Raw genomic sequence first — 14,038 nt, 5'->3', positions numbered from 1 at the left:
AAGGTCTCTCACTGTTGAGTAACAAAGACTGTATTTAGAACACAGCCAGGGCCTGTCCTGAGTGTGTTTGCAGACAGCAGAATTACCTCTGTTTAACAAAAAGGTGGCGACATATTTGGATTTTTTTCACATTGAGTCTTTAATCCAACATTTCATTTCACTATATTACAAGTTTTAGTGGGATATTAATGCATTTTAAATCCTTTAAGAGAGAGATTACAGAGAAAAGTCGCAGATCTGTACCACTCACGGCAGCAGTTTTAGGAGGTTTAAAGCCTTCCCAATGGAAAAACAACAATATTTAAAGCTTTATTTGGCTTCTATATGAAGATAAAGTCATCCGCTATCAATTCGATTAACCTTTGAAATTCAACTCGTTCTCTAAATGTGTATTTTTTACAGTTTTAGCTGAAGAGAAAACACAAAGTGGCACAGTTTTTCGGCAGCTCCTGTGTGAGCCACACTGAGTTGAGTCTCTACGGTTCTCATGGTGTGTTTAAGTTCCTCTCTTCGCTGGGATTTCTCTATTCGTCTCATCAGACCCGAGAATCCTCCTGACAGCATCATGGCAACAGAAGAAGCTCCCATTGAAGTCGCCGCCGCCCCGGCAAAGGCACCAGCCAAGTCCCCGAAGAAAAAGGCAGCCAAGCCGGCCAAGAAGGTTGGTCCCGGAGCCGCTGAGCTCATCTTGAAGGCGGTCACCGCCTCCAAGGACCGTAAAGGGATCTCTTACATCGCTGTGAAGAAGGCGCTGGCCGCTCAGGGCTACGAACACACCTCTCACATTAAACGCGCCGTGAAGAGGTTACTCGAGAATGGATCACTTGTGCAGGTCAAGGGGATCGGAGCCACCGGCTCCTTCAAGGCAGCCGAGAAGCCCAAGAAAGTAGCGAAGAAGCCCGCAGCCAAAGCCAAGAAGCCGGCAGCAGCAGCAGCGAAGAAACCCGTCGCTAAGAAGCCAGCAGCTAAGAAGGCAGCAACACCCAAGAAGGCGAAGAAGCCTGCTACTGCTGCCAAGAAAACCCCCGTGAAGAAGATCACAAAGAGCCCGAAGAAGAAGGTGGTGGCCAAGAAGGCAGCACCCAAGAAGGCAGCTACCCCCAAGAAGGCAGCGACCCCCAAGAAAGCTGTGAAGAAGGCACCAGCCAGGAAAGCAGCGAAGAAGTAAACAGATCATCTACTTCCTCTACAAAAGGCTCTTTTAAGAGCCACCCACATACACCAAAAGAGCACTTCTCCTGTTTTAATATTACATTCGTTTACACCTGCTACATATTTATTCGCAAAACCAGAAGACATTGTGTTTATTTATTATTATCGTATACAATAAGTTAACTTAGTTAATTAGTAGATGACTTCAATCAATACGACATGTATTAACGCTAATAATAATAGTAATAGTAATTGAATGCTATATCATTAATGCTGTCATCGTTTTACATTGTTTTTACAACACATTTTATTATTTTGCTATTTTAGTAGACATCTGCTTCACAGAAGGCTCCTCTTAGAGTCACTCATAAAATACATATTTTCCCAAACACTTGATTGTGTATAAACCCTATATGTTGTATAGGCCTATATAACTTCATATAAATGTACATAGTACATAATTTTATACTTTTCATAATTCATGTATACATTTTAATATGTGTGGATCGAAAATTATTTAATGCTTCATATCATTGTGACTTTATATTATTACACATTAATGCACTTTTACTTGAGGAGATCAGATTAGCTCCTGATTTTGATAATCAATGTTATGTTTAATAATTATATTTGATTGGATATACTTTAATGGCCGCAAATTGTACATTTGTTTTGTCACATCAGCATGCCAAACTATCTTATAGTGTGCTTCACTTTGAGCCTTTAAAGTACACTTTATTTTATAATATTTCTCTAAGAATACACTCTATATTCTATTTCATAGTATTTGATATTCGATGATTTAATGTGAGGTCTATTGTACTTGACACCATATGTATAAACACTAGATGACTCACCCGCGCTGCTGGCCAATGGAGACCGACGTTGCCACATGGCCGCCATCTTGCTACAGGCAGTGCTCTCATTCATAACATTATGGTTTACTATTTAAATAACCATAGCTTGCTCAATTTTCAACCAATTTTCAAACGGTTTGGTTTTTTATAAACATCAAAGATGTAGTTATGATACTGCATACTTATAATCATACACAAGGTATTTATATGAAATATTTGCCGGTGTATTTATTTCCATTTATTTTATTATATTGTTAATATTTAAAATAAATTATCAAATTAGAATATATTTATATTTTATATATAAAAATCGGTCTCATGTTACCACTCTGTAAGCCAAGAGTTGTTCATTTAGCAATGCCTTAGCTTGAAGAACAGGGACACAACTAATGACAATAGCATATGGTGGTATATATTATTTAGATATTCACACCTTTATCAGAAGAACCAAACCAACATAAAATGAGCTCACTGACAGGCCAGTTTATGTCAATTATTTTTGACATGAGATGTTCATATCGTCCTAGTTTAGTATTTAGTTTCTAGATTTGTAAACAAATCCAGAACCTTTGAAATACGTTACCACTTCACAGCACGGTGCGCTGAGTTCTTGTAGTCGAAAAAAGCCCAAGAATAATATAAACTGTACCCTGTGTCCTTTTGTGTCCTTCTGTAGTCCATTTACTGTTTGTCTTGTCTTATCCCGGCTGATATCTCACTAAATCCACTGTTTTAATTGTTCCCTATATGCCCTGTAAGGTGTCCTTGGGTGTTATGAAAGGCGGCCCCCCAAAATAAATGTAGTATTATTATTATTAAGAAGAACAACTTGGTGTGGTGTGGAGGGGATGTAGGAAGCAGGGGCAGGTGGGGAGAGATGGGGCTTCAAGGTTCAAGGTTATGTTGTTTTAAATGTGTCTTGGAGATAAGGACCAGCTGCACACAATAAAATACAGTATAACACAAAACCAATAAGACACACGGCACACCAACAATCAATCATGGTCCAGCCTCAGCTTTGGTATTCTTTCACAACCATTTTATGGGTTTATTAGACAGACTGAGCAAACATAAACATATGTGGGGAACATAGTGCTGCGTATCAGGGCTGCGAAGTGCAGAAAAAGGCAAAGGAGGTAGAGATATACAAAGTTTCATATGTTGAAGCAACAGAAAAGGTTCATTAAAGTAACATTAATGACATATGTTTAGCAGGCATGACATTTGCTATGACAGAAATTATAATTAGGTCCTTCTTTGGGCGATTTTCCTAATGTGGTTAAAGTGCAAAACACAATAAATCATAGACGACAAATGGGTCGAACAGCTGACCAAAGTTTTTAACTACAGGCCTATTTGAAGCTGAGATGCTGCCAAGTCTTTCTTTGGCCGAGCGTGGTAGGCCCAACTGCTTAAGTTATAACACACTTATTTATTGGAGAAGGTTGTAATATATTTGGCTGAATGGCATGGTTTAAACGGGTTATATGAGACAACACCAAACGGACCCTAGAGATACCCGACATTTTAGTCTAAAAAGAAAGGGTCTGGTTTTAGGGTGAGAGACAGAGAGTGTAAGGACAATCGAGGAGCCAGTACCTGTGACTGAAGGTGGTGAGGCCCATCATGGAACATGAAGATTTAATAAATACATTATATACATACAATATATGATACAATACATATACATTATACGACGGCTCTGATGCTGCCCCCCCAGCAGACCGCAGCAAAGAAGAGTGCACTAGCCACAACAGACCGGTAGAAGATCTCCAGCATCTTGCTGCACACGTGGAAGGATCTCAGCCTCCTCAGAAAATAGAGTCTGCTCATCCCCTTCTTGTGCACAGCGTCAGTGTTGATCCTCCAGTTCAGCCCATTGTCTAAATGCACTCCCAGGTATTTGTAGTCCTCCACAACAGCCACATCCTCTCCCAGAATGCACAGGGGTCATAGCTACAAATCATCCAGACGACCTTTTCTTTAAATCTCGGGAATCATTAGATACATAACTGAAATGGCTTCAAAACCACTTTGATTACTGTGGACAATACCCAGTGGCTGACTTGTGACATTGTGGTATTTAGAACAGAATTGATTTGTACATCTTGGATGTCATATAATCAACATTGTTCAATAGGTGACATTTTTAATATCAAGAATCCTAGCAAGAGTTCTGTTGATGGAAGGATTAGGATTTAGGATTGATATAATGTTCATTGACTGAAAACTGTGTGATATTGCCGAAGGAAAGAGTCTTTAAGTAATGTGGGTGGCTCTTAAAAGAGCCGTTGTTTTTTCAGGTATGTCAGGGTGTAGATGTTTAACCTCCGAAGCCGTACAGAGTGCGGCCCTGCCTCTTCAGGGCATACACCACATCCATGGCGGTCACAGTCTTTCTCTTGGCGTGCTCGGTGTAGGTGACGGCATCACGGATCACATTCTCAAGGAAGACCTTCAGCACCCCACGGGTCTCCTCGTAGATCAGACCGGAGATACGCTTCACTCCGCCACGGCGAGCTAGACGGCGAATAGCGGGCTTGGTGATGCCCTGGATGTTATCACGGAGAACTTTACGGTGACGTTTGGCGCCTCCTTTGCCGAGTCCCTTTCCTCCTTTTCCTCTACCACTCATTTTCGGGTATTGATATGTCGGCTCGTACAGAACGAATGGATAGAAGCAGAATGACCGGCAGTATTTAAATATTCACTGCGGACCTAAGAGAAGACGGTGATCGGGAAAGCTGCTAGGCGGGGCCAACGCTGCAGCCTCCACATTATCTTTCAAAACATTTTCTCTTCCTTTAAATATTGCTAATATAAATCAGTCAGGCTTTATACTAAGCGTTTGATGATTAAACGTTTGTTAATATGTAATAAAACCCTCACATGCTTAATAACATTTATAATTGAAATAAGACCCTTTCTGAGATTAACATTACATTTAAAGTTGATCAAAGTATTCAAAAAAGACTCTTTATGAGACATTCATTCTAAACTGTTTCTGATGAGTCAAGACATACATTTGTATAAAACATGTCAACCATTTGACATAAAAGTAAGAATTAGTCCAATAGAAACACCTGAATCTATACACTGTATTTAGGTGTGGTTGTGTGGCCATCATCAAAATGATTAAATAAACAAATCAAGAAATGTACCAAATAGTTAATGGTAAATATAAAATATAAAGTAACAGACAAATAACCTTGGATTTCTTCAACTTATAACATATTTCAGCTCTCACAAAATGTTATAAGTCTGGTCAATTAAAGCTTTAATTTACACATTTAAAAGGTACTTTTGTAGAGAAAATGTACAATTTTACAAGATAATAAAAACAATATAACTACTGTTTAGCTCTGATAATGATATGCTATCGTATCGAGTCTTTAGCAGGGTTTAGATAGAAACAATTGAGAAGGGTCAAACTCTTTTTCTGAGAGTATGATTCCGATTAAAAAAGTATTTATTTATCCAGTTTATACTTCTGACAGAAGCATAAAAACAAAACATATTCATGATTTGTGTCATTTATGAGATTGAAAAATAAGCCAATTTCATTAATCATATAGGGACATTTCTCAATAGGAAATGTTTGTAAGAGGTGTTCAGATGCAGTGGGTGTTGGTATATCATAAGAGGTAGATTCACTTTCAGGTCTACAGTAGAGCCAAATGCAAAGAGGGCGCAGTATTCACCCCCTTGGCCAGAAAGAAGCCATTGCTTCAGGAAAAAAAAACAAGAAAACACGTTTGGAGTTCGCCAAAAGGCATGCGGAAGATTCCCCAAAATGGATCGTGCGTGCACTTATTCAGAGGAACACGTCTATAGATTTAGTGGGTGGCTCTTAAAAGAGCCTTTGTGTTGTTGGTATATCAGCAGCAGAGTTTACTTGGAGCTGGTGTACTTGGTCACGGCCTTGGTGCCTTCGGACACGGCGTGTTTAGCCAGCTCTCCGGGCAGCAGCAGGCGGACAGCGGTCTGGATCTCCCTGGAGGTGATGGTGCGGCGCTTGTTGTAGTGAGCCAGGCGAGAGGCCTCACCGGCGATGCGCTCAAAGATGTCGCTCACGAAGCAGTTCATGATACCCATGGCCTTGGAGGAGATGCCGGTGTCGGGGTGGACCTGCTTCATCACCTTGTAGACGTAGATGGCGTAGCTCTCCTTCCTGGACTTTCTCCTCTTCTTTCCAGTCTTGCTGACGCTCTTAGCGACGGCTTTCTTTGAGCCCTTCTTGGCCGCTTTAACGGGGGGTGCGTCGGCAGGCATGATTAGAGAGTGAGGTTGGTCAGACTCGATGCCTCACAGACACAGCGCGGTCTATTTATATCCCCTCGATGCAAATACTGCTGTGCTGCTGCTCGCACGGGATTGGTTATCGTCTGCGCATGACTGAGCCCTACGATGTACTTTGATCTGCACCCCCCCTCCCCGTTTTATGTCTTATCCCTGTAGTTTGGTAGCCGCTGGAATGAGCATGTTAAACACTCTTGTCTTTGTCTGATTGAATCAAGGGATCTTATTTAGCTGTGATGTAACACAACCAAGGGTCCTTCTATAATTGAATTAATGATATATATATATATAAATATATATATTTAGTAAAATAGCTATTCACATTTATATTCATATGTTTAAATGTTGTTATAAAATCAACAACATATTTATTATGTAGGTATTTTATGTGTTTTTTTCATTTAAATTATTCCAGTGTATTTCCACCTCAAGTAGCACCTCTGCTCAGTGCATTCTTTACATTTTGTAATAGAGCTGAAGTGTCTTTTTTATAATACAAACTTGTTCATCATTTGAATTGAGCACATGTATTTATTCAGACGTGCTTGATTTTTGGACTGAGCTGTGAAAACACTTAGTAAAAATAAGTTTAAATGCCTTTTCAGCGTTTTTGATGCTGAGCACTATTTTTGCTCCAATCAAGTAAAACAAATTATGACTCTTCTCTCCTGACTGTATGATTTACCTTTTTTAAAGATATTTAATTTAAAGACATTTAAATAATAATGCAACGCTGTTGCAGTGCTTTGTGATTAAGTAAAGTGACAAGCTTTTATGGAAATGTCTTCAGTCATTAATTGTCTAATTTTTTGGTAACAATTTTTTATTATTCCCATTTTCATCACTCAGTGTTCATATATTGTCAAAGATAAAACACAAATGAGTGAACTCCAACCCTTTAGCACTGCATTAAATGCATTTATGAAGGTTAATGAATGTTCTTTGGTTCATGTGGTAATATATTGAACAGCGAGAGATTTGAACTATTATATATGTAAGCGCTTTGAGCATCAGGAAAAAGTGCTAGATAAATGACAGGTATTATTATAATATAGCTAATGTATTAAATGTCTATGTGCCAGCAGTGGCTCTACAGACAGTTCAAACATCAGAATAATGTGCATGGTAGCCTACCATATCTGTGTGGGAATTAAATGTGCAGTAGATGTGTTCCTTCAGTTGGCCATCATAAGGTGAATGATGGATAAACAGTGGGATATTTCTAATAATGGAAGGAGAATTCCCCAGGAAACCTTTATAAAAACCATAAATAATAAAAGGAAGGCGATCTTTAGTTAGGGGTGAGTGTGGCTCTTAAAAGAGCCGTTGGTTTGTTTGAGAGGATGGTTCCTGTGGTTTACTTCTTGGCGGCCTTCTCGGTCTTCTTGGGCAGCAGCACAGCCTGGATGTTGGGCAGCACACCGCCCTGAGCGATGGTCACTCCTCCCAGCAGCTTGTTGAGCTCCTCGTCGTTGCGGACAGCCAGCTGCAGGTGACGGGGGATGATACGGGTCTTCTTGTTGTCGCGGGCAGCGTTTCCAGCCAGCTCCAGGATCTCAGCGGTCAGGTACTCCAGCACAGCCGCCAGGTAGACGGGGGCTCCGGCTCCGACGCGATGAGCATAGTTACCCTTCCTCAGATGTCTGTGGACACGGCCGACAGGGAACTGGAGCCCGGCCCGAGAGGAGCGGGTCTTAGCCTTTGCTCTGGCTTTTCCGCCGGTTTTGCCTCTTCCACTCATTTTTAGATGTACTTTCGAATTCGGTACAAAATAAAGTACTAATTCGACCGAAGAAACCCTCCTTTATATGTTCGAGGAGCGCGGGATGGTTCGCAGCAGAGGGCGGCACAATTTGAAAGGATTTTCCTCCAATAAGCGGCGGATTCTGGCAGAGTGTCGCTCCTCTAGGCGGAGCTGAGCTCCAAAACGAGCCTTGACCAATTAGAAGTCGAAGGACTGAAGCTGCGTCACCATTTCACAGCCGGTTCCAAAGCTTAATATAAATAATGAGGCGAAAGTAGCCAGCAAAATAATAGGAGGGTTAAACAAAGCATTTTGGAGCAGTATTGTAAACAATTCACAATACAGAAGCTAATGAGCTGGCTTATGTACAGGGAGGAATGACCACAGGCCATAACACTATTACACACCTAAGCTATGTAAAGAACATCCATAAACATTCATCTGTTTGCATCTTGCAAATTATGTATATATCATATTCCATTTACTTGTATATAGACTCTTCTTGCAATGTTTCTATTTAAAAATAGAAACATTGCAATAAGTTTGTGTTTGTGTGAGTGCCACACTCCTTCAAGAGTGACAAGATTAGAAATATATTAAAAATAAGAGAGAAGACTTACTTTTGGTCTACCCATGGTATATCACATTGCTTGCTGATGTCTTTTCCTTTTTTTTTTTGGAAAACTTTATTTTAAATTATTTGGCAGTACATGATATACAAAAGTTACATTAATAATACACATAACACACAATGCATAAATATATAAATAACATAAAGAGAGCACGTTTATATTCCAATGAGACTCAGTTCGGTCACAGACTCAAAATGCCCCATGGCTGAGTCTGGGGTTTGTCCAGGGTTTTTCTTCTCCTTAGTTCAGTAAGTATTTGTTTCACGATGGTGCCACTGTTTATTATCGTCTGATTTAGTATCATCTTGCACCTTGTTTTCCAGATTTTCATACATGTTATACAAATTACCAGCTGAAAAAGTTCCCTGTGTTTATTGTCCATCCCCTCATCCAGAATACAATACATAATTGAGGCATATTCTACATTGAACTCCAAATCGATGCCCCGTAGGAGCGACCAGACCTCCTCGGCTCTGTAGCAGTCCATGAGGAGGTGCTGTAAAGTTTTGTCTTCCTCGCAGTTAATCATGGGGCATGTTCTAGTTGAAACAGGACTTGTTTCTGAAAAAGAAACCCAGTCTAATCCTCAGCTTTTTAAGCAGATTAATGACTGAAGTTTAAAAGTAAGACAATCATCAAGCCAGATACCTAGGTATTTGTAACAGGTAACCACTTTGAGTACTTGTCCTTGCATAGTAACAATATCCAAAGCAGTCTCTGGAGTCTTTTTTGCTTTTGAAAAAAGCATTACCTTGGTTTTCTCAACATTTAAAAGAAGTTTAAGCTCAGCGAGCTGAGTCTGAATAATGTTAAAAACAGCCTGGGATAGATGTTAAGGACTAACACATTTATAATGAATACATTTGAATTTATGTTAAGATCTTAAAATCATACGTATTGGGATTCATGTGGACTAATACGTGTGGACCAGAGGGTGACACGCATAACTTTCACCTCACTTTTTATTTAAATTCCAACCTTGGTCATGAAAAATATTTGTTTCTCTATTGTCCACGTTATACATAGTTAAAAGGACATTGATCCCAACCGATTTTTTGATTTACTCATATACAACACGTTATAAAACCCCAATAATACAAATACATAATCAATGGGGGGTTCATTTTACATTTTGTCATCCAATCTGTTTTGATTCTAAAACTCGTTAAGCGCATGCTCCGTCCTGCTCAGAAGACAACCAATCCCGTGGGAGCAACAGCACAGTCATATTTGCATTTGGTGAATATAAAGAGACCGCTCTGTGTCAAAGAAACCATCCGACTGTCCAACCTCACTCTCGAATCATGCCTGCCGACGCACCTCCCGTTAAAGCGGCCAAGAAGGGCTCAAAGAAAGCCGTCGCTAAGACCGTCAGCAAGACTGGAAAGAAGAGGAGAAAGTCCAGGAAGGAGAGCTACGCCATCTACGTCTACAAGGTGATGAAGCAGGTCCACCCCGACACCGGCATCTCCTCCAAGGCCATGGGTATCATGAACTGCTTCGTGAGCGACATCTTTGAGCGCATCGCCGGTGAGGCCTCTCGCCTGGCTCACTACAACAAGCGCCGCACCATCACCTCCAGGGAGATCCAGACCGCTGTCCGCCTGCTGCTGCCCGGAGAGCTGGCTAAACACGCCGTGTCTGAGGGCACCAAGGCCGTGACCAAGTACACCAGCTCCAAGTAAACCCAAACCCGACACACTGCAAACAACGGCTCTTTTAAGAGCCACCCAACCAATCCAAAGAGTTCATCCTGTTATACTCTATAACTACTCTACCAGAAATCTAAATAACTTATTACACTTATGTACAAATGTTATTTATACAGAATGCTTGGTAAAGCAAGATAAACCATGATTGTATGTCGTCCATTCTTCTCTTGACTTAAATACCACCTTATTGGTGTTTGTTTTCCAAAATAAAAATAAATACATTTCACAATATGAAGGAAATGTGGTGGTTATTTTACTGCAATCCTGAGAGAAAATGCTAAATGGTAATATTTATCTTAGCAAATCTTTAGAGGGGACAAATGAACACATTTATTATTAAATGTTGTCCCTCTGCCACCACATACTCAAATGTGCTGTAACAACAATCCAAATGATGTTTCTTGCTGACACTTAAAGCCTCCCTTGAATTATTGATACCGGCAATACAAAGTTATGGGGTTTAATAAGAGAAGAGAATAATTTCACCAATCAGTAATGTCAAAAACACAAACGAAAAATGCTTTGCAAATGCTTGTGAAATAAATAATACATATAAACAACATTCATATGGGCACATACATTTAATATGAACAAGTATGCTATATACCTACATCTTTAACACAAATAAACTCAAATACTTTTATAAGGTGATCTCATTTTTACTGCAGAAGATCATGATTCATTTGCTAATAGGTATTCATTTTACGTCTTACACTCACACTAAAAGCTGGTGCCATTTAAAGACTGTTTCTGCACACTAAATTATTAATTCATTCATTCGTTTGGGTTGTAACTGATGTTAATTCTCATATTTAACTTTTGGCAAATGTTTAGTGTTGTTGACTAAATTATTCCTTTATTTCAGGGCGAGTTTTTCACTACAAATTAGATCATAGTTATACATTAGTAAATGACAGGGTTAGGGTTATATTATATTTAATCATATTTAATTATCCCTAAACTAAACAAACGTTCATTTTGAGGAGCCCCCGGATCATCCCCTGTGGAGGAGTGGTTTACATTGTCCAATAGTAAAGCAGCTACAGCGCACGTGTCTCCCGGCCTGCACCAATCAGCGCTGTCCTGCTCCAGCAGCTCCTTTATAAAGCCGCTGCTCACAGATACACAGCACTACTTCTCTCGCTGTGAACACTGAGAAACTACAATGGCCAGAACCAAGCAGACCGCCCGTAAATCCACCGGAGGAAAGGCTCCCAGGAAGCAGCTGGCCACCAAGGCTGCTCGTAAGAGTGCCCCGGCCACCGGAGGAGTGAAGAAACCTCACCGTTACAGGCCCGGTACCGTGGCTCTGAGGGAGATCCGCCGCTACCAGAAGTCCACCGAGCTGCTGATCCGCAAGCTGCCCTTCCAGCGCCTGGTGAGGGAGATCGCTCAGGACTTCAAGACCGACCTGCGCTTCCAGAGCTCCGCCGTCATGGCTCTTCAGGAGTCTAGCGAGGCTTACCTAGTCGGCCTGTTCGAGGACACCAACCTGTGCGCCATCCACGCCAAGAGGGTTACCATCATGCCCAAAGACATCCAGCTGGCCCGCCGCATCCGCGGTGAGAGGGCTTAAACTGACCTGAGACCAGAACACAAACACAACGGCTCTTTTAAGAGCCACCTACACTTTCAAAGAGTTACAATCCTACTCATGATGACACTGGTTCATATTATTGTTGGTTTACTGTACCGTGATGAATGAAACTAGTTGTTTACTGAAGTTACAAAGACGTTAATATGTGAGTAACGGGTCAGTGGAAACACGCTTATGTCAATTATTATAGAAAAATATGGAATAACGTTCTTCAAGAGCCACAAGGAATACGTATATTCCTTAATAATTTTGGGGGAAGGTTGTTTTTAATTTTACTAAAATCTATCGTTACAACTGTTTCACTTAAAAAAACGATGAGAACAGGTGAGTAATAATAATAATAATAAGATGTATTTTGTAAGCGCTTTTACAGGAGCTCAAAGTCGCTTTACAGAGATAGTGACAAGAAAAGAACAAATACATATGGTTTAAGTCAAATTTAAAATCAAGCAATATAACAACAGCCAGATTGAAGAGGTGAGTTCTTTGAAGGTGGTGAGGTCAGTATTGAGTTTTTTATTCTGTCAGTAAATTATCCAAATGAAATGTTTTTCATAATTTTAGTCAACCCTAAACTAATTAATTTTAGTTGAATTGATCTACCACCAAGATGTTTGATGCATCAGTAAAATAAGAAAGCACGTTTTAGATTCATTTCACAACAGATTTCCCTAAAGAATATAACATAAATCTCATAATTGAACAATTGTTATGATGAAGAATATGCTTAAGACTTGATAATAAAAAATGTACAAAACACATGTAAGTATTATTGGTGATTTCTATCATATTGTATTACCTTGAAACAGAACTTGTTCACATATATGATAAGTTTGTATTAAAACTGTGGCTATAAAGTGGTGTATTTTGTTATTATTAATATAAACTTTAGACTATTTCAATTACACCATGTTCGATTTAGTTTTTTTGTTTGTAATTTAAATAATGAGTGTCTCTTATGCTTTCCTATAAAACAGATAAAGCTTAATATTTGGTATCTAGTGATCATCTGTCACATCATAATTCGTTTATTTGTCCCAGACAGGAAAGTTAGAGAATTGTTACAGAAAATGATAGACAAAATACAGCACCATGATAAGTGAGTAGCAGCGGCAGTATTTAAGTAATTAATTAGTGTAACATTTGACAATCTGGAGAAAGCTGGACTGTATCATGGAGAACCCCCCCCCCCCCCCCATGCAGAGATAGTGAAGATGAGGAGTTCAGCTTCAGACTCATCAGGCTGCACACCCAAGGGCTAACCATCTAACCCGTTAACAGTAACCCGTACTCTACAAAATAATGTATAAAATCTGCTCTGTGTGTACAAAGACCTGCACTCACATCTGCACACTAACATGTAAATATATCTAACAATCTGAACCAAATATTTATATATCTTAACAGTTGTTATATTCTTTTATTTTGAATTTTTTTATTGTTTTGTATAATTGTCTTGTGTGAATCTGTTCTGTCCTGTTTTTCACTCTCACTGTGTTTCTGCTTTACCTCCTGATTTCCCCCACAGGGATAAATAAAGGTCCATATTATCTTTTCTTATTTATGAAATAAGTGTAACATGTAGAAGGAAGTGTGGTTGATAACAAGTTAAATGACATATTTCACTTAATTAGATACAGATCCATGTTACAGCAAAAATGGAATAACTAAGAAGCAGGCAGTATTGGTAATAATCTTAAAAAGGAATGTATTGCACAACAATGTGGAAAGAGATTTAAAAAAGGCTAAATATGAAAGTAAACAATAATTAATCAGAAGTAAACACATTCATAACATCCTGCTCTTACATGGATTACAAGTAGTACTAATAAGTGAAATTAGATATAATTATATAACACTCAGTCTGTGACATCCTTATCCACCTTTTCATGATAATGTGAACACTTGAAGGAACATGTTTACTGCACAGCTTTTACTTCTAGTTTATTACTTCATACAGTGTGGTATTAATATATTTCAATCAGGAGACGGTTTTGATGTAATAATACATATTTATTGCGCAGATGCACAAATGAATGCAATGG

At 39.4% G+C, this 14,038-nt stretch overlaps 6 protein-coding genes across 6 annotated transcripts; 3 read left to right on the top strand and 3 right to left on the bottom strand.

Moving 5' to 3' along the window:
* The first annotated feature begins 206 nt into the window (after positions 1-206).
* Positions 207-1,215, top strand: LOC117500381 (histone H1-like). The gene has a single exon (XM_034153303.1). It carries the CDS (start codon positions 488-490, stop codon positions 1,166-1,168), a length of 681 nt encoding a protein of 226 aa, XP_034009194.1. The 5' UTR covers positions 207-487; the 3' UTR covers positions 1,169-1,215.
* Positions 1,216-4,288: 3,073 nt separating this feature from the next.
* LOC117500402 (histone H4) lies at positions 4,289-4,659 on the bottom strand. Its single transcript, XM_034153327.1, has one exon. The coding sequence runs from the start codon at positions 4,642-4,644 to the stop codon at positions 4,333-4,335; it is 312 nt and encodes a 103-aa protein (XP_034009218.1). The 5' UTR covers positions 4,645-4,659; the 3' UTR covers positions 4,289-4,332.
* Positions 4,660-5,304: 645 nt separating this feature from the next.
* LOC117500399 (histone H2B 1.2-like) lies at positions 5,305-6,296 on the bottom strand. Its single transcript, XM_034153323.1, has one exon. The coding sequence runs from the start codon at positions 6,279-6,281 to the stop codon at positions 5,901-5,903; it is 381 nt and encodes a 126-aa protein (XP_034009214.1). The 5' UTR covers positions 6,282-6,296; the 3' UTR covers positions 5,305-5,900.
* Positions 6,297-7,627: 1,331 nt separating this feature from the next.
* LOC117500392 (histone H2A-like) lies at positions 7,628-8,063 on the bottom strand. The gene has a single exon (XM_034153315.1). The coding sequence runs from the start codon at positions 8,047-8,049 to the stop codon at positions 7,666-7,668; it is 384 nt and encodes a 127-aa protein (XP_034009206.1). The 5' UTR covers positions 8,050-8,063; the 3' UTR covers positions 7,628-7,665.
* A 1,905-nt stretch (positions 8,064-9,968) lies between these two features.
* On the top strand, positions 9,969-10,627 carry LOC117500396 (histone H2B 1.2-like). Its single transcript, XM_034153320.1, has one exon. The coding sequence runs from the start codon at positions 9,989-9,991 to the stop codon at positions 10,367-10,369; it is 381 nt and encodes a 126-aa protein (XP_034009211.1). The 5' UTR covers positions 9,969-9,988; the 3' UTR covers positions 10,370-10,627.
* Positions 10,628-11,548: 921 nt separating this feature from the next.
* LOC117500386 (histone H3) lies at positions 11,549-11,989 on the top strand. Its single transcript, XM_034153307.1, has one exon. It carries the CDS (start codon positions 11,562-11,564, stop codon positions 11,970-11,972), a length of 411 nt encoding a protein of 136 aa, XP_034009198.1. The 5' UTR covers positions 11,549-11,561; the 3' UTR covers positions 11,973-11,989.
* Positions 11,990-14,038: the final 2,049 nt, after the last annotated feature.

This window comes from Trematomus bernacchii, unplaced genomic scaffold (genome assembly GCF_902827165.1).
Source record: "Trematomus bernacchii unplaced genomic scaffold, fTreBer1.1, whole genome shotgun sequence".
In the NCBI taxonomy this organism is placed as follows: domain Eukaryota; kingdom Metazoa; phylum Chordata; class Actinopteri; order Perciformes; family Nototheniidae; genus Trematomus; species Trematomus bernacchii.
This window is presented reverse-complemented; position numbering and strand designations above follow the sequence as displayed.

What these genes read in the sequence shown, in the direction of transcription:
- LOC117500381 (XM_034153303.1), top strand. Translation starts at nt 488, where the DNA reads ATGGTGTGTTTAAGTTCCTCTCTTCGCTGGGATTTCTCTATTCGTCTC.
- LOC117500402 (XM_034153327.1), bottom strand. Translation starts at nt 4,644, where the DNA reads ATGAGTGGTAGAGGAAAAGGAGGAAAGGGACTCGGCAAAGGAGGCGCC.
- LOC117500399 (XM_034153323.1), bottom strand. Translation starts at nt 6,281, where the DNA reads ATGCCTGCCGACGCACCCCCCGTTAAAGCGGCCAAGAAGGGCTCAAAG.
- LOC117500392 (XM_034153315.1), bottom strand. Translation starts at nt 8,049, where the DNA reads ATGAGTGGAAGAGGCAAAACCGGCGGAAAAGCCAGAGCAAAGGCTAAG.
- LOC117500396 (XM_034153320.1), top strand. Translation starts at nt 9,989, where the DNA reads ATGCCTGCCGACGCACCTCCCGTTAAAGCGGCCAAGAAGGGCTCAAAG.
- LOC117500386 (XM_034153307.1), top strand. Translation starts at nt 11,562, where the DNA reads ATGGCCAGAACCAAGCAGACCGCCCGTAAATCCACCGGAGGAAAGGCT.